The sequence below is a fragment of the Pseudorca crassidens genome, chromosome 9, assembly GCF_039906515.1.
Source record: "Pseudorca crassidens isolate mPseCra1 chromosome 9, mPseCra1.hap1, whole genome shotgun sequence".
NCBI classification, from domain to species: Eukaryota; Metazoa; Chordata; class Mammalia; order Artiodactyla; family Delphinidae; genus Pseudorca; species Pseudorca crassidens.
Window position 1 is genome coordinate 27301180 of NC_090304.1, and position 16706 is coordinate 27317885.

The 16706-nt window shown below is 37.8% G+C and overlaps 1 protein-coding gene across 1 annotated transcript in view; it reads left to right on the forward strand.

Moving 5' to 3' along the window:
* The window catches only part of DCDC1 (doublecortin domain containing 1), a 456279-nt gene that overhangs the window by 287973 nt on the left and 151600 nt on the right, over nucleotides 1-16706 (forward strand). The window contains exon 17 of the mRNA XM_067749533.1: nucleotides 1613-1673. Coding sequence (XP_067605634.1) covers nucleotides 1613-1673 — 61 coding nt within the window. The remainder of the gene's footprint in view (nucleotides 1-1612; nucleotides 1674-16706) is intronic.

The window sequence follows — 16706 nt, forward strand, 5'->3', positions numbered from 1 at the left end:
GTAAAATTTCTTAGGAAAATATATGCTTGAACAGAATTTAAGCTGTGCTAAAATTTAAGAAATGCTAGGATATATGTATTTCTTTCAGTATTATTGATTTTCTTAACCAAGGTATAATTTATGTTCTTTAGCTATCTCTAAGAAGATCGTTTAAATCCCCTAAATTGTCATATTAAATTCAAAACATTTTTCATGATGGCCTTATTATTTTTAGCGTGATAACATTTTGACATCTTATTCACATTTCTCTTAATTGAAGTATGGCTGATTTACAATATTGTGTTAGTTTCAGGTGAACAGCATATCGATTCGTTTCTTTTTGCAGATCATATTTCTATTATTCAAAGATATCTTTATCTCCTGTCATATACTTAGCACTGTGCTCAGCTCTAAGGATACATGTGATCTCTGCCCTCACACTGTTGCCAATCTGGTAGACATCTCTCCTGTTGTATTAATCTTTGAGAAAAGGTGCTGCCAGTTCAGAAAACCAAAACTGAAACCGACATAATTTATGTTTGTCTAATCATTTTATCCTCAAGCTAACACTAGAATCCAATTAAAAGACAAAATTCAGAATTTTACAGATTTTGACCATTAGCATCACTATATTATGAATTGCAGATGTCTTACGTAGACCACAGACATCCAAATTCCCCAGAATTCTTATGATTGGAATCACTTGCAATACCTGCTAATGTAGATTTCTGAGGGTCCAGACCTTCAGAATCAAAATCCCACAGGAGAGGGGCCTGGAGACCATTATTATTAAACACCCATCCCAACATGCCCAAGAGTTTTTCGCATTTTCTTATATAAACTGGGTGTAGGTGAAAGGCTAATGTGCACGGAACCACTTTTGGACTGCTGCCTTTGCGTGTTCTGCCCAGATCATACAGCCCCTTGCTTTAGAATAGAGCATTAACTGACACCTCTTATTCTCAACCACTTATGCTTCTGTCAAATCTCAGAGGCAGTAGGAAAAGTCTTGTTTAACATCCCATTACACTTAATTTAATTCATTTGTCCTCTCTTTGTAAGGTTGCTAAATATTAATTAATACATGATTAGTTAATTTAGGCATGATTAGCTTCATCACATTTTAGTTTTTCTTTCTTACTCAGACTCAGCTCAGAAAATCTGATATTCCTTAACAAAACTTCCTGGCTGTTTCAGAAACAGGTGCCTGAGGTTCCTAATTTTCCATGGTATCTTTTCCCATCCCATCCTCTCAAACCTTATATTTAATTAAGCCCCCTTCTTCCTGTCTCACAGAGGATCATTTTTGGGGATGGAAATTTCTAGAATATTCTTATTGATCCTATTTATTCTCTAAAACTCTTAATCACTGTTGCCCTTGGTTATACACATACACGTGCACGCGCATGCACACTCACAGACCCCACAGCACTTTGGGTACCAAAGAAATTAGTTGTCTTAGGAGAGGCTTTAGCTGCTGAGGTAGCAGTGATGGTAGTAGAATGGCAGAATCCTCAGAGTGTGTGCAGTCCTCCTGCCAGGCTGTGTGGAAAATGATACTTCTACTTGAAACCTACAAAACGTTTCAGTGTAGAGAAGAGTCGTCAATCTCTAAATTACATTTTCATTACAGACATAAAGGAGATGATTCTCAGAAGTGGGTGTTTGGAACTGACGGTTGCATTTATTCTAAGGTAAGGACCATGAGCACAGCTTTATTCCTAATTTTTTCTTTTTTCAGATTCTTATAAAATGCACTGTCTATTGTTGAGATCAAGAAATGCTTTTTTCTGAACAAATGATTTCACTCTGTTCCCAGAAATGTAGAATTTAACTCACTTTAACTGAACACTTTCCTCTGAGGTTTTGCTTGACTTTAAAACAAGTTTTCCAAAGCCAAATATAGTTTTCTCTAATTCATCGCTATGACACAACCTAGCATTTTCAGGCATCAGTTTCCTTTCTTCTATTTTTAATATAGATTTATTATTTTAAAAAATTGAGCTATAATTGACACGTAACATTGTGTAACTTTAAGGTGTACAACCTGCTGCTTTGTTACATATATATTGTAATACGATTACCCCATAGCGTTAGCTAACACCTCTATCATGTCACATAATCACTCCGTTGTGTATTAGATCTCCAGAACTTATTTATCTATTAGTTGCAAGTTTGTGCCCTTAAACAACATCTCCCGAATTCCTCCACCCCCCAGCCCCTGGTAACCACCATTCTTCTCTCTGTTTCTTCAAGTTCAGCTTTTTCAGATTCCACATATGATATCATGCAGTATTTGTCTTTCTCTGTCTGACTTAATCTCACTCAGCATAATGCCCTCAAGGTTCATCCATATTGTCATAAATGGCAAAATTTCCCTCTTTCTCATGGCTTAATAATATTCCGTTGAGTGTGTATGTGTGTGTGTGTATCACATTTTTTTCTGGTAGGCCATAAATGGTATCTTATTTTATTTATTTTCTTTCCAGTTTTATTGAGATATAGTTGACATACAGCACTGTATAAGTTTAAGGTGTACAGCGTACTGATTTGACTTACATACACCATGAAATGACCACAGTGAGTTTAGTGAACATCCATCATCTCATGTAGACACAAAATAAAAGAAAATTTTCCTTCTGATGAGAAGTTTTGGGATCCCCACTCTTAACAAGTTTCATATATAACAAACAGTAGTGTTAATTATATTTATCATATTGTGCATTAAATCCCTAGTACTTATTTATCTTATAACTGAAAGTTTGTACCTTTTGACCACTTCCCCATCTTCCTACTCCCCACTTCTGCAAATCTCATCTGTTTTTCTATGAATTTGTTTGTTTGTTTAGAAGTATAATTAACTACAACCCTATGTTAGTTCCTGATGCACAACACAGTGATTTGATGTTTCTATACATTACAAAATGATCACCACGATAAGTCTACTTACCATCTGTCACCATACAAAAATATTATATTATTATTGACTGTATTCTTCACACTGTCCATTTCATACCTGTGACTCATTTATTTTGTAACTGGACATTTGTACCTCTTAGTCTCCCTTGCCTGAGGAGACATATCCAAAATATATTGCTAAGACTGATGTCAAATAATATACTGCCTGTGTTTTTTTCTTTATTCCTTCATCCATTGATGGACACCTAGGTTGCTTTCATATCTTGGCTATTGTGAGTGATGCTGCAATAAACATGGGAGTGCAGATATCTTTTTGATATCCACATCAGCTTTCTTATTTATTAAAATGAAGAGATGGCACTTTGGAAAAACGGCAATATCTACTAAAGTTGAGCATGTTTATGCAGCCCAGCAATTCCCCTATTAGTTTAATGCTAGACAGAAATAGTTAACATATCTTAAGGAAAAATATATCTACCGAAGTGTTAACAGCACTAATTGTAGTGCCTCAGTGTGGAAATTACTGAAACGCTTATCAGCAGAATGGATAAATAAATTGTGGTATGTATATTCAATGAAATACTATACAACAGAGATGGAAAACTTCTGTAAAGTGCCAGATATTAAATATTTGGAGCTTTGTGAGTGATATGATCTCTGTCCCAACTTCTTAACTCTGCCTTTGTAGCATGAAAGCAGCCATAGAAAATGTGTGGCTGTGTTTCAATAAACCTTTATTTACAGAAACAAATGGTTGGTCATATCTGGCTCATGGGCCACAGTTTCCTGACCCTGGAGGAGAGCAATGCCTATGGACAAGTTACAATTACATATAACAATATATATGAGTCTCGCAAATATAATGCTGAACAAAAGAAACCAGGAGAATACACAATGCATGACTGCAGTTGTTTAAATTTTAATACCAAGCAAGCAACAAAAATATCGTGTTGGAAGTCAGGAGAGTGGATATAGCTGAAGGAGGTTAGGGAGTGAAAGGGGCCATGAGGAGCACTTAGGTGTGTTGTTCCCTTTCTTGACCTGGGTGGTTAGTTAAACAGGTATTCACTATGTGAAAATGGGTTGAATATACACTTATGATTTTTGTATTCTTCTGTCACGTGTATTATATTTGTAATTACTGAGTCATACACCTGAAGCTAATGTAATATTGTAAGTCAACTATACTTCAATTAAAAAAGTTTGCTTTAATAAAATGAGATTGTCCTTGAGTTCTCAAGATTTCCTTCCTATACTGTGATTCCAAGTCTAAATGGAATATTAATCGTCAAGATTTAAGAGAGGCAGGGGAGGAGCTTCAAGATGGCAGAAGAGTGAGACGTGGAGATCACCTTCTTCCCCCCAGATACATCAGAAATACATCTACATGTGGAACAACTCCTACAGAACACCTACTGAATGCTGGCAGAAGACCTCAGACCTCCCAAAAGGCAAGAAACTCCCCACGTACCTGGGTAGGGCAAAAGAAAAAAGAAAAAACAGAGACAAAAGAATAGGGACGGGACCTGCACCAGTGGGAGGGAGCCGTGAAGGAGGAAAGGTTTCCACACACTAGAAGCCCCTTCGCAGGCAGAGACTGTGGGTGGCGGAAGGGGGAAGCTTTGGAGCCGCGGAGGAGAGCGCAGCAACATGGGTGCAGAGGGCAAAGCAGAGAGATTCCCGCACAGAGGATCGGTGCCGACTGGCACTCAGCAGCCCGAGAGGCTTGTCTGCTCACCCGCCGGGGCGGGCGGGGTTGGGAGCTGAGGCTCGGGCTTCGGTCAGAGCACAGGGAGAGGACTGGGGTTGGCGGTGTGAACACAGCCTGCAGGGGGTTAGTGCGCCATGGCTAGCCACCGGGAGGGAGTCCGGGAAAAAGTCTGGAGCTGCCAAGAGGCAAGAGACTTCTTCTTCCCTCTTTGTTTCCTGGTGCGCGAGGAGAGGGGATAAAGAGCGCCGCTTAAAGGAGCTCCAGAGACGGGTGCAAGCCGCGGCTATCAGCGCGGACCCCAGAGATGGGCCTGAGACGGCAAGGCTGCTGCTGCCGCCACCAAGAAGCCTGTTTGTGAGCACAGGTCACTATCCACACCCCCCTTCCGGGGAGCCTGTGCAGCCCGCCACTGCCAGGGTCCCGGGATCCAGGGACAACTCCGCTGGGAGAATGTATGGTGCACCTTAGGCTGGTGCAATGTCATGCCGGCCTCTGCCGCCGCAGGCTTGCCCCGCATCCGTACCCCTACCTCCCTCCGGCCTGAGTGAGCCACAGCCCCCAATCAGCTGCTCCTTTAACCCCTCCTGTGTGAGTGGGGAACAAATGCCCTCAGGCTACCTACACGCAGAGGCGGGACCAGGTCCAAAGCTGAACCCCAGGAGCTGTGCGATCAAACAAGAGAAAGGGAAATCTCTCCCAGCAGCCTCAGGAGCACCGGATTAAATATCCACAGTCAGCTTGACGTACCGGCATCTGTGGAATACCTGAATAGACAACGAATCATCCCAAAATTGAGGCGGTGGACTTTGGGAGCAATGATATATATATATTTTTTTCCCTTTTTCTCTTTTTGTGAGTGTGTATGTGTATGCTTCTGTGTGAGATTTTGTCTGTATAGCTTTGCTTTTACCATTTGTCCTAGGGTTCTGTCTGTCCATTTTTTTTTTTTTAATATAGTTTTTAGCGCTTGCTATCACTGGTGGATTTGTTTTTTGGTATGGTTACTCTCTTCTTTCTTTCGTTTTCTTATTACTTTTTAAATTTTTTTAATTTTTAATAATTATTTTTTATTATTTATTTTAATACCTTTATTTTATTTTTTCCTTTCTGTCTTTTTTTCTCCCTTTTATTCTGAGCCATGTGGATGACAGTGCTCTGGCCAGGCATCAGGCCTGTGCTTCTGAGGTGGGAGAGCCAAGTTCAGGACATTGCTCCACCAGGGACCTCCCAGCTCCATGTAATATCAAAAGGCGAAAATCTCCAAGAGATCTCCATCTCAATGCCAAGACCCAACTCCACTCAACGACCAGCAAGCTACAGTGCTGGACACCCTATGCCAAACAAATAGCAAGACAGGAACACAACCCCACCCATTAGCAGAGAGGCTGCCTAAAATCATAATAAGGTCACAGACACCCCAGAACACACCACCAGATGCGGACCTGCCCACCGGAAAGACAAGATCCAGCCTCATCCACCAGAACACAGGCACTAGTCCCCTCCACCAGGAAGCCTACACAACCCACTGAACCAACCTAAGCCACTGCGGGCAGACACCAAAAACAACAGGAAGTACGAACCTGCAGCCAGCAAAAAGGAGACCCCAAACACAGTAAGGTAAGCAGAATAAAAAGACAGAGAAACACACAGCAGATGAAGGAGCAAGGTAAAAACCCACCAGACCAAACAAATGAAGAGGAAATAGGCAGTCTACCTGAAAAAGAATTCAGAATAATGATAGTAAACGTGATCCAAAATCTCAGAAATAGAATGGAGAAAATACAAGAAATGTTTGAACTAAAGAGCAAACAAACAATGATGAACAACACAATAAATGAAATTAAATATTCTCTAGAAGGAATCAATAGCAGAATAACTGAGGCACAAGAACAGATAAGTGACCTGGAAGATAAAATAGTGGAAATAACTACTGCAGAGAAGAATAAAGAAAAAAGAATGAAAAGAATTGAGGACAGTCTCAGAGACCTCTGGGACAACATTAAATGAACCAACATTCAAATTACCGGGGTCCCAGAAGAAGAAGAGTAAAAGAAAGGGACTGAGAAAATATTTGAAGAAATTATAGTTGAAAACTTTCCTAATATGGGAAAGAAAATAGTTAATCAAGTCCAGGAATGGCAGAGAGTCTCATACAGGATAAATCCAAGGAGAAACATGCCAAGACACATATTAATCAAATTATCAAAAATTAAATACAAAGAAAAAATATTAAAAGCAGCAAGGGAAAAACAACAAATAACATACAAGAGAATCCCCATAAAGTTAACAGCCGATCTTTTAGCAGAAACTCTGCAAGCCAGAAGGGAGTGAGAGGACGTATTTAAAGTGAAGAAAGGGAAAAACCTACAACCAAGATTACCCAGCAAGGATCTCATTCAGATTCGATGGAGAAATTAAAACCTTTACAGACAAGCAAAAGCTAAGAGAATTCAGCAGCACCAAACCAGCTTTACAACAAATGCTAAGGGAACTTCTCTAGGCAGGAAACATGAGAGAAGGAAAAGACCTACAATAACAAACCCAAAACAATTAAGAAAATGGTAATAGAAACATACATATTGATAGTTACCTTACAAGTAAATGGATTAAATGCTCCAACCAAAAGACATTGACTGGCTGAATCGATACAAAAAGAAGACCCGTATATATGCTGTCTACAAGAGACCCACTTCAGACCTAGGGACACATACAGACTGAAAGTTAGGGGATGGAAAAAGATATTCCATGCAAATGGAAATCAAAAGAAAGCTGGAGTAGCAATACTCATATCAGAGAAAATAGACTTTAAAACAAAGACTGTTACAAGAGACGAAGAAGGATACTACATAATGATCAAGGGATCAATCCAAGAAGAAGATATAACAATTGTAAATATTTATGCACCAAACATAGGAGCACCTCAATACATAAGGCAAATGCTAACAGCCATAAAAGGGGAAATTGACAGTAACACAATCATACTGGGGGATTTAACACCCCACTTTCACCAATGGACAGATCATCCAAATTGAAAATAAATAAGGAAACACAACATTTAAATGATACCTTAAATAAGATGGACTTAATTGATATTTATAGGACATTCCGTCCAAAAACAACAGAATACACTTTCTTCTCAAGTGCTCATGGAACATTCTCCAGGATAGATCATATCTTGAGTCACAAATGAAGCCTTGGTAAATTTAAGAAAATTGAAGTCATATCAAGTATCTTTTCTGACCACAATGCTATGAGACTAGATATCAATCACAGGAAAGAAAAACTGTAAAAAATACATGGGCTTCCCTGGTGGTGCAGTGGTTGAGAGTCTGCCTGCCAATGCAGGGGATATGGGTTCGTGCCCCGGTCCAGGAAGATCCCACATGCCGCGGAGCGGCTAGGCCTGTGAGCTATGGCCACTGAGTCTGCACGTCCGGAGCCTGTACTCCGCAAAGGGAGAGGCCACAACAGTGAGAGGCCTGTGTACTGCAAAAAAAAAAAAAAAAAAAAAAATACAAACACATGGAGGCTAAACAATACACTACTAAATAACCAAGAGATCACTGAAGAAATCAAAGAGGAAGTTAAAAAATACCTAGAAACAAATAACAATGAAAACAAGATGACCCAAAACCTATTGGATGCAGCAAAAGCCGTTCTAAGAGGGAAAATTATAGCAATACAGTCCTACCTTAAGAAACAAGAAACATCTCAAATAAACAACCTAACCTTACACCTGAAGCAATTACAGAAAGAACAAAAAAACCCTGAAGTTAGCAGAGGGAAAGAAATCATAAAGATCAGATCAGAAATAAGTGAAAAAGAAATGAAGGAAACAATAGTAAAGATCAATAAAACTAAACGCTAGTTCTTCGAGAAGATAAACAAAATCGATAAACCATTAGCCAGAATCATTAAGAAAAAAAGGGAGAAGACACAAATCAATAGAATTAGAAGTGAAAAAAGAGAAGTAACAACTGACACTGCAGAAATACAAAGGATCAAGAGAGATTACTACAAGCAACTATATGCCAATAAAATGGGCAACCTGGAATAAACAGACAAATTCTTAGAAGAGCACAACCTTCTGAGACTGAACCAGGAAGAAATAGAAAATATAAACAGACCAATCACAAACACTGAAATTGAAACTATGATTAGAAATCTTCCAACAAACAAAAGCCCAGGATCAGATGGCTTCACAGATGAATTCTATCAAACATTTAGAGAAGAGATAACACCTATCCTTCTCAAACTGTTCCAAAATATAGCAGAGAGAGGAACACTCGCAAACTCATTCTACGAGGCCACCATCACCCTGATACCAAAACAAGGCAAAGATTTCACAAAAAAAGAAAACTACAGGCCAATATCACTGATGCACATAGATGCAAAAATCCTCAACAAAATACTAGCAAACAGAATCCAACAGCACATTAAAAGGATCATACACCATGATCAAGTGGGATTTATCCCAGGAATTCAAGGATTCTTCAAGATATGCAAATCAATCAATGTGATATACCATATTAACATATTGAAGAATAAAAACCAAATGGTCATCTCAATAGATGCAGAAAAATCTTTAGACAAAATTCAACACCCCTTTATGATAAAAAACCCTCCAGAAAGTAGGCATAGAGGGAACTTAACATAATAAAGGCCATATATGACAAACCCACAGCAAACATCATTCTCAATGGTGAAAAACTGAAACCATTTCCACTAAGATCAGGAACAAGACAAGGTTGCCCACTCTCACCACTATTATTCAACATAGTTTATGATGTTTTAGCCACAGCAATTAGAGAAGAAAAAGAAATAAAAGGAATCCACATCGGCAAAGAAGAAGTAAAGCTGTCACTGTTTGCAGATGATGTGATACTATACATAGAGAATCCTAAAGATGCTACCAGAAAGCTACTAGAGCTAATCAATGAATTTGGTAAAGTAGCAGGATACAAAATTAATGCACAGAAATCTCTTGCGTTCCTCTACACTAATGATGAAAGATCTGAAAGTGAAATTAAGGAAACATTCCCATTTACCATTGCAAGAAAAAGAGTAAAATTCCTAAGAATAAACCTACCTAAGGAGACAAAAGACCTGTATACAGAAAATTATAAGACACTGATGAAAGAAATTAAAGATGTTACAAATAGATGGAGAGATATACCATGTTCTTGGATTGGAGGAATCAACCTTGTGAAAATGACTCTACTACCCAAAGCAATCTACAGATTCAATGCAATCCCTATCAAACTACCACTGGCAGTTTTCACAGAATTAGAACAAAAAATTTCACAATTTGTATGGAAACACAAAAGACCCTGAATAGCCAAAGCAATCTTGAGAACGGAAAACGGAGCTGGAGGAATCAGGCTCCCTGACTTCAGACTATACTACAAAGCTACAGTAATCAAGACAGTATGGTAGTGGCACAAAAACAGACATATAGATCAATGGAACAGGATAGAAAGCCCAGAGATAAACCCACGCACATACGGTCACTTTGTTTTTGATAAAGGAGCAAGAATATACAATGGAGAAAAGACAGCCTCTTCAATGTGCTGGAAAAACTGGACAGCTACATGTAAAAGAATGAAATTAGAACACTCCCTAACACCATACACAAAAATAAACTCAAAATGGATTAAAGGCCTAAATGTAGGGCCAGACACTATCAAACTCTTAGAGGAAAACATAGGCAGAACACTCTATGACATAAATCACAGCAAGAACCTTTTTGACCCACCTCCTAGAGAAATGGAAATAAAAACAAAAATAAACAAATGGGACCTAATGTAACTTAAAAGCTTTTGCACAGCAAAGGAAACCATAAATAAGATGAAAAGACAACCCTCAGAATGAATACTTGCAAATGAAGCAACTGACAAAGGATTAATCTCCAAGATTTACAAGCAGCTTATACAGCTCAATATTAAAAAAAACAAACAACCCAATCCAAAAATTGGCAGAAGACCTATATAGCCATTTCTCCAAAGAAGATATACATATTGCTAACAAACACATGAAAGAATCCTCAACATCATTAATCATTAGAGAAATGCAAATCAAAACTACCATGAGATACCATCTCACACCAGTTAGAATGGCCATCATCAAAAAAATCTACAACCAATAAATGCTGGAGAGGGTGTGGAGAAAAGGGAACCCTCTTGTACTGTTGCTGGGAATGTAAATTGATACGGCCACTATGGAGAACAGTATGGAGGTTCCTTAAAAAACTAAAAATAAAAGTGCCATACTACCCAGCAATCCCACTACTGGGCATATACCCTGAGAAAACCATAATTCAAAAAGAGTCATGTACCAAAATGTTCATTGCAGCTCTTTTTACAATAACCAGGACATGGAAGCAACCTAGATGTCCATTGACAGATGAATGGATAAAGAAGATGTGGCACATATATACAATGGAATATTACTCAGCCATAAAAAGAAACGAAATTGAGTTATTTGTAGTGAGGTTGATGAACCTAGAGTCTGTCATACGGAGTGAAGTAAGTCAGAACGAGAAAAACAAATTCTGTATGCTAACACATATATATGGAATCTAAAAAAAGAAAAAAAGGTCATGAAGTACCTATGGGCAGGTCGGGAATAAAGTCACAGACCTACTTGAGGATATGGGGAGGGGGAAGGGTAAGCTGTGACAAAGTGAGAGTGGCATGGACGTATATACACTACCAAATGTAAAATAGATAGCTAGTGGGAAGCAGCTGCATAGCACCGGGAGATCAGCTCGCTGCTTTGTGACCACCTAGAGGGGTGGGATAGGGAGTGTGGGAGGGAGGGAGATGCCAGAGGGAAGAGATATGGAGATATATGTATATGTATAGCTGATTCACTTTGTTATAAAGCAGAAACTAACACAACATTGTAAAGCAATTATACTCCAGTAAAGATGTTAAAAAATAAATTATCTTTAAAAGAAAAAATTAATAATGTGCAATAGTAATGTTTTATTTAAGTACTTGTGTGATACCTGAGTGCACAAGTTATTTCAACATTGATTGTGTTTGACCAAGGTGGAGGCACTCTCTGTAAGGCTGTTTTAATATGCATACATTTGTGCCTAAATTGCATTGAATTAAAAGTAACTGATATAAAAAATATTTTGAGAGGCAAAAATTAGACTAATCACATGGTATCTGTTAGTGTTTGCCTCAGAATCCCACCATGATGATTTCCGAAATGCTAAGTTACTCAGATGAATGAAACTGAAAATACATGGTGTATTAATTTTGCAGGGCTGCTATAAAAAGCACCGTAAACCGGCTGGCTTAAAACAACAGGAATTTTTTCTCTCACGGTTCTGGAGGCCAGAAGTCTGAAATCAAGGTGTTCCCCAGTGCTGTGTTCCATCCAGATCCTCTATGGGAAGATCCTTCCTTGCCTCTTCCATCTTCTGGTACCCAGACACTCCCTGATTTGTGGCAGCATAACTCCAGTCTCTGCCTCCATCTTCACATGGCCACCTCCTTCCGTGTCTGAGTCTTCACATGGCATTGTCCTCTGTGTGTGTCTGGGTTCAAATTTCTCCGTTCTAATAAGGACACCAATCATATTGGATTAGAGCTCATCCTAATGACCTAATATTAATTTGATTACATCTACAGAGACCTTATTTCCAAATAAGGTCACATTTACAGTACCAAGGGTTAGGACTTCAAGGTACTTTTTGCAAGGGGACATCATTCAACCTGTGACACATAGCATGGTAGTTATCAATTTATTCCGTCACAGCGCCAGATCCACCGTTCATTGCCTGGCTCCTGCCTTGGGCAGCTTCACAGCAGAGTACTGCCAGTGGGCACCTTCTTGTGAATGGTTTCCTTGAGCATATTCCTTGTGAGTGGCTTTTTAGTGAAGTGTTGTCAACTAGGCACCTCCCTGTGGATGGCTTCCCCGGGTGCTCCAAAGGCACATTAACAGTGACTCCTACTGGTGCACTCCCTCGGGGACTTCTTCAACATCCAGTGAGCCACAGCTGTGCCCTCAATGTGCTCTGGATCTCAACGTTGGGTCAGGCCTCTTCGTTGGGCAGTCTGTCTCAGGCCTAGGAGTAGTGGGCTCCCTATATCTGCTATTCATGTATTCTTTAGTGTTTTGTTTAATTCTTACTAACCAGTTTGCTGTCACTATAATCCTCTGTTACTAATCATTTATATTAAACTTTCCTGTTCAAAATACTACATGGTTTCTATCTCCTTATTAGACCCTGACTAATAAACATGGTACCTTTATTTCTGTAGTGTTCTAGAAGTTGAGCTGTTATTCCATGGCAACCCTCATCATTTTAACAGTTTCGAGCGTTTTATACAATTTAAGTTTAAAAATTATCATAACAGCATTTCCCTGAGTAGTTAAAATCCCAACCCCATTTACTAACTCGATCAGGACTATACACTTTCAGCTCTGTTCCTAAGCAGACATTTTGACATAGTCCTCAAATGTCAAAGCATTTTAATAATTACCTTTAACTTCATTCTGAGATTCATCCCAGCTTTCTCCTTATCTCATTTCTGACCCCACTACATTATCCACTCAGAGTGAGGTTCTAGGTTGTTGGAGAGGGAGCTTGTACATCTTGGTAAAAAAAAAAAAAAGTGGAATTTTGAGACTGTATCAAAATATCTCTGCAGCTCCTTGGCCTGTACCTGCACATGAGGACTTCATTCTGAGACATACCTAAATAGAGCTGACTCCTATTGCCCAAGAACATAATTATGTCTTATATAAGTATTGCCCTTCCCACCAACAGACATAGAAGAGCAGGACCAAGGTTTAAGTGTATTTTTTCTCTCTCTCAAAATTCAGGTACCTAAACATCCATTTCTACTCTGCTGTCCTTTTTACCTCTCCTTTTCTTGCAACTTATAATTTTCTAATTTTTCACAACACTTCTGTTGTGAGCTAGCACATAATGTATACTTTTGTGTTTCAAACCCATTATTTTTAAGAGACTTTTGATTCTAAAATTTTTAATGTTCTGTTCACAAACACAATTGCTGATTTTTTAAAGTTACAGTTCTTCTAGATTCAAAGAGCAAAACTATTTATTAATGAAGCATTTCATTCTTTTAGAGGTTTAGAAATTTTGATTAGATCTAAATTTAGTCATCCAAAACTATATCCATCTAGTTAAGGCTAAAATGGAGTATAGTTTGATAATTATATGCTGCTGGATCATAAATGGAGCTCATTCCATTCATTAAAAGAGACAGAATTACTGTGTTAGGATATTAATAACTAATCTTGGCTCCACCACTTATTTGCTGTGTGGCCTTAGGCAAGTCATTTAACCTTTACAAGCTTCACATTATTTGTCTGCAAAATATAGCTATAATACTAGTATTTTAAGTATTAGGCACAGATTCTGGCCTATCGATAGACACTGGCATATCAATTCTGGCTAAGCGATCATTTGTAACTATTAATGATAATAATAATGAACAAATTTAAATACAATATTGCATTTTGTTATATTGTATTTACTTGGATACTATTTTTCTTTTGTTTTATTTTTAAAGTTAACCATTTCTCTATTCATTTGCAAAAGATTACTTTTTATATACAATTCACCAGTTTCAACTAAATTAAAGATTTAAATTTAAACATGGAACCATAAAAATATCTAGAAGAAACCATGAATTAAAGCATCTAACCCAGAGTAGTGGTGAGTAGACATCTTTATGTGCATGCAAACAAGGATAGAATCCATAAAGGAAAAGACTAATGGCTTTGAGTTCATAAAAAATTTAAAACCTTCTAAATCTAAAATAGCATTAGCAAAAGTGAATAGGAAAATATGACAAACAGGGAAAAATCTTTGCAATATAAAAGTCAGAGAATGGGATAATACTTTAATATATAATAAGCCTGATATAGCAATAGAAAAGGATAAACACGTCAATAGAAAAATGAGCAAAAGACATGAACAGGAAATACATGACAGAAGAAAAATTTAAAAAGCCAAACCAAATAAAGAAGTTCAGCTTCACTAGGAATTAAATAAATGTAAGCAATGGATAGTATTTTCTCTCTATTAATTATGGGGAGATACAAAACTAGGAATATCCAATGCTGATGAAGATGTGAGAAAACAAACATACTCATTCCTTTCTTTGTATTTGTTTTTTGGGTTTTTTTGTATTTTATTGGTATTAGTTATCTACTTCTGTGTAACAAATTACCTCCAAACATAGTAACTTAAAACAACAAACATTTATTATCTCACAGTTTCTGTGGTGAGTCTGGGAGTGGTTTAGTTGGGTAGTTCTAACTCAGAGTCTCTCATGAGGCTGCAGTCAAGGTGTCAGTGGAGGCTACAGTTATCTGAGGTTTGACTAGGCTGGAAAATCTGCTTCTCAGCACACTTATGTTGTCCAGAGGCTTCAGTTCCTTGGCACATGGCTTCTCTATAGTGCTGTTTACAACATCAGCTAGTGATCCAAGAGAGCAAGAGAGGAAGAGAACGAAATGGAAGCTGTACTTTTTCTCATAACCTAATGTCAGAAGTAACCTAATACCACTTCTGCCATCTTCTTTGGCCACATAGGCCTATCCTCGTATAATGTGGGAAGGGGGCAAGGAGGCAAGGAACAGTGAGGGCAATCTAGGAGACTGGTACAATATTTCTAAAGGTCAGTTTGGCAATATTTATCAAAATCCATAAAAAAATACATTTCTTTTGACTCAGAAATTCCACTTACAGCAGCTTAACCCAAGGAATCAATCAGTGGTGTATACTGTAGTGTATCTTTCAGGATGTTCATTAGAGCATTGTTTATAATAGTGAAAATTGAAAACAGGTTAAGTAACCAACAATGAGACTGTATAAATATATTATGGTATGTCTTTATTATGGATAATATATTGGCATTACAAATAATGGAGAATAATTTATGATAGAGGAAAATGGTAATGTGATTTGAGAAAAATCAGGTAAGAAAACAATATTATTTATTTATTTATATTGTATCAAATATGAGTGTGTGTGTGTGGAAAACAAAACTGGAAGTTTATACATAGGACAGGTGGTAGGAGAATGGATAATTATTTTCTTTGAGTTTTTCTATATTTTCTGTTTTCCATAAAAAGCATTTATAATGAGGAAAAAAAAAAAGGAAACACTTTAAAAAGCTATGCCTGATCATGTGCTGACCAAGAGGAGATAGCGTTTAAAACATTCCAGGTGTAAAGAAGATGTGGTACATATATACAATGGAATATTACTCAGCCATATAAAAGAATGAAAATAATGCAGCAACATGGATGGACCTAGAGAGTACCATACTAAGTGAAGTAAGTCAGACAGAGAAAGGCAAATATCATATGATGCTGCTTATATGTGGAATCTAAAAAAGGTACAAATGAACTTATTTACAAAACAGAAATAGAGGCACAGATGTAGAGAACAAACTTATGGTTACCAGGGAAGGGAGGGGATGGATAAATTGGGAGATTGGGATTGACATATACACACTACTCTATATAAAATAGATAATAAGGGCCTACTGTATAGCACAGGGAACTCTACTCAATACTCTGTAATGACCTATAAGGAAAAAGAATCTAAATAAGAGTGGATATATGTATACGTATAACTGATTCATTTTGCTGTACAGCAGAAACTAACACAACGTTATAAATCAACTATATTCCAATAAAAATTAAAAAATAAATAAATAAAGCATTCCAGGTGACAGTCTGCTGACCTACCGCTATATTTCCAATGAGGACATAAATATTCCTGTGGAGCCCCAAGTTAGGTCAAATTTGTGGCCTTTCTTATGTACATGGAGGGAATATCTTGGGAGTGATAAAGATGATTCCCCAGCCCTATTACCTTGAAAAAAATCTCATAAATGAATGGGATCCTTTTTAGCAGCTAGAGACTTGCCATTGTATCCTGAGGCTGAATTTTGGTCGGTGTGAAATTCTGAGCCAGTTCTTATGCAGTCTTCAATAGGACACTTCTCCCTCAAGGAAGTGGAACTTACATTCCTAAAGCCGATAAATAGCACAGCTAGAATTTGAAACAAGCATAGGACTGCAGGATGTTAATCAA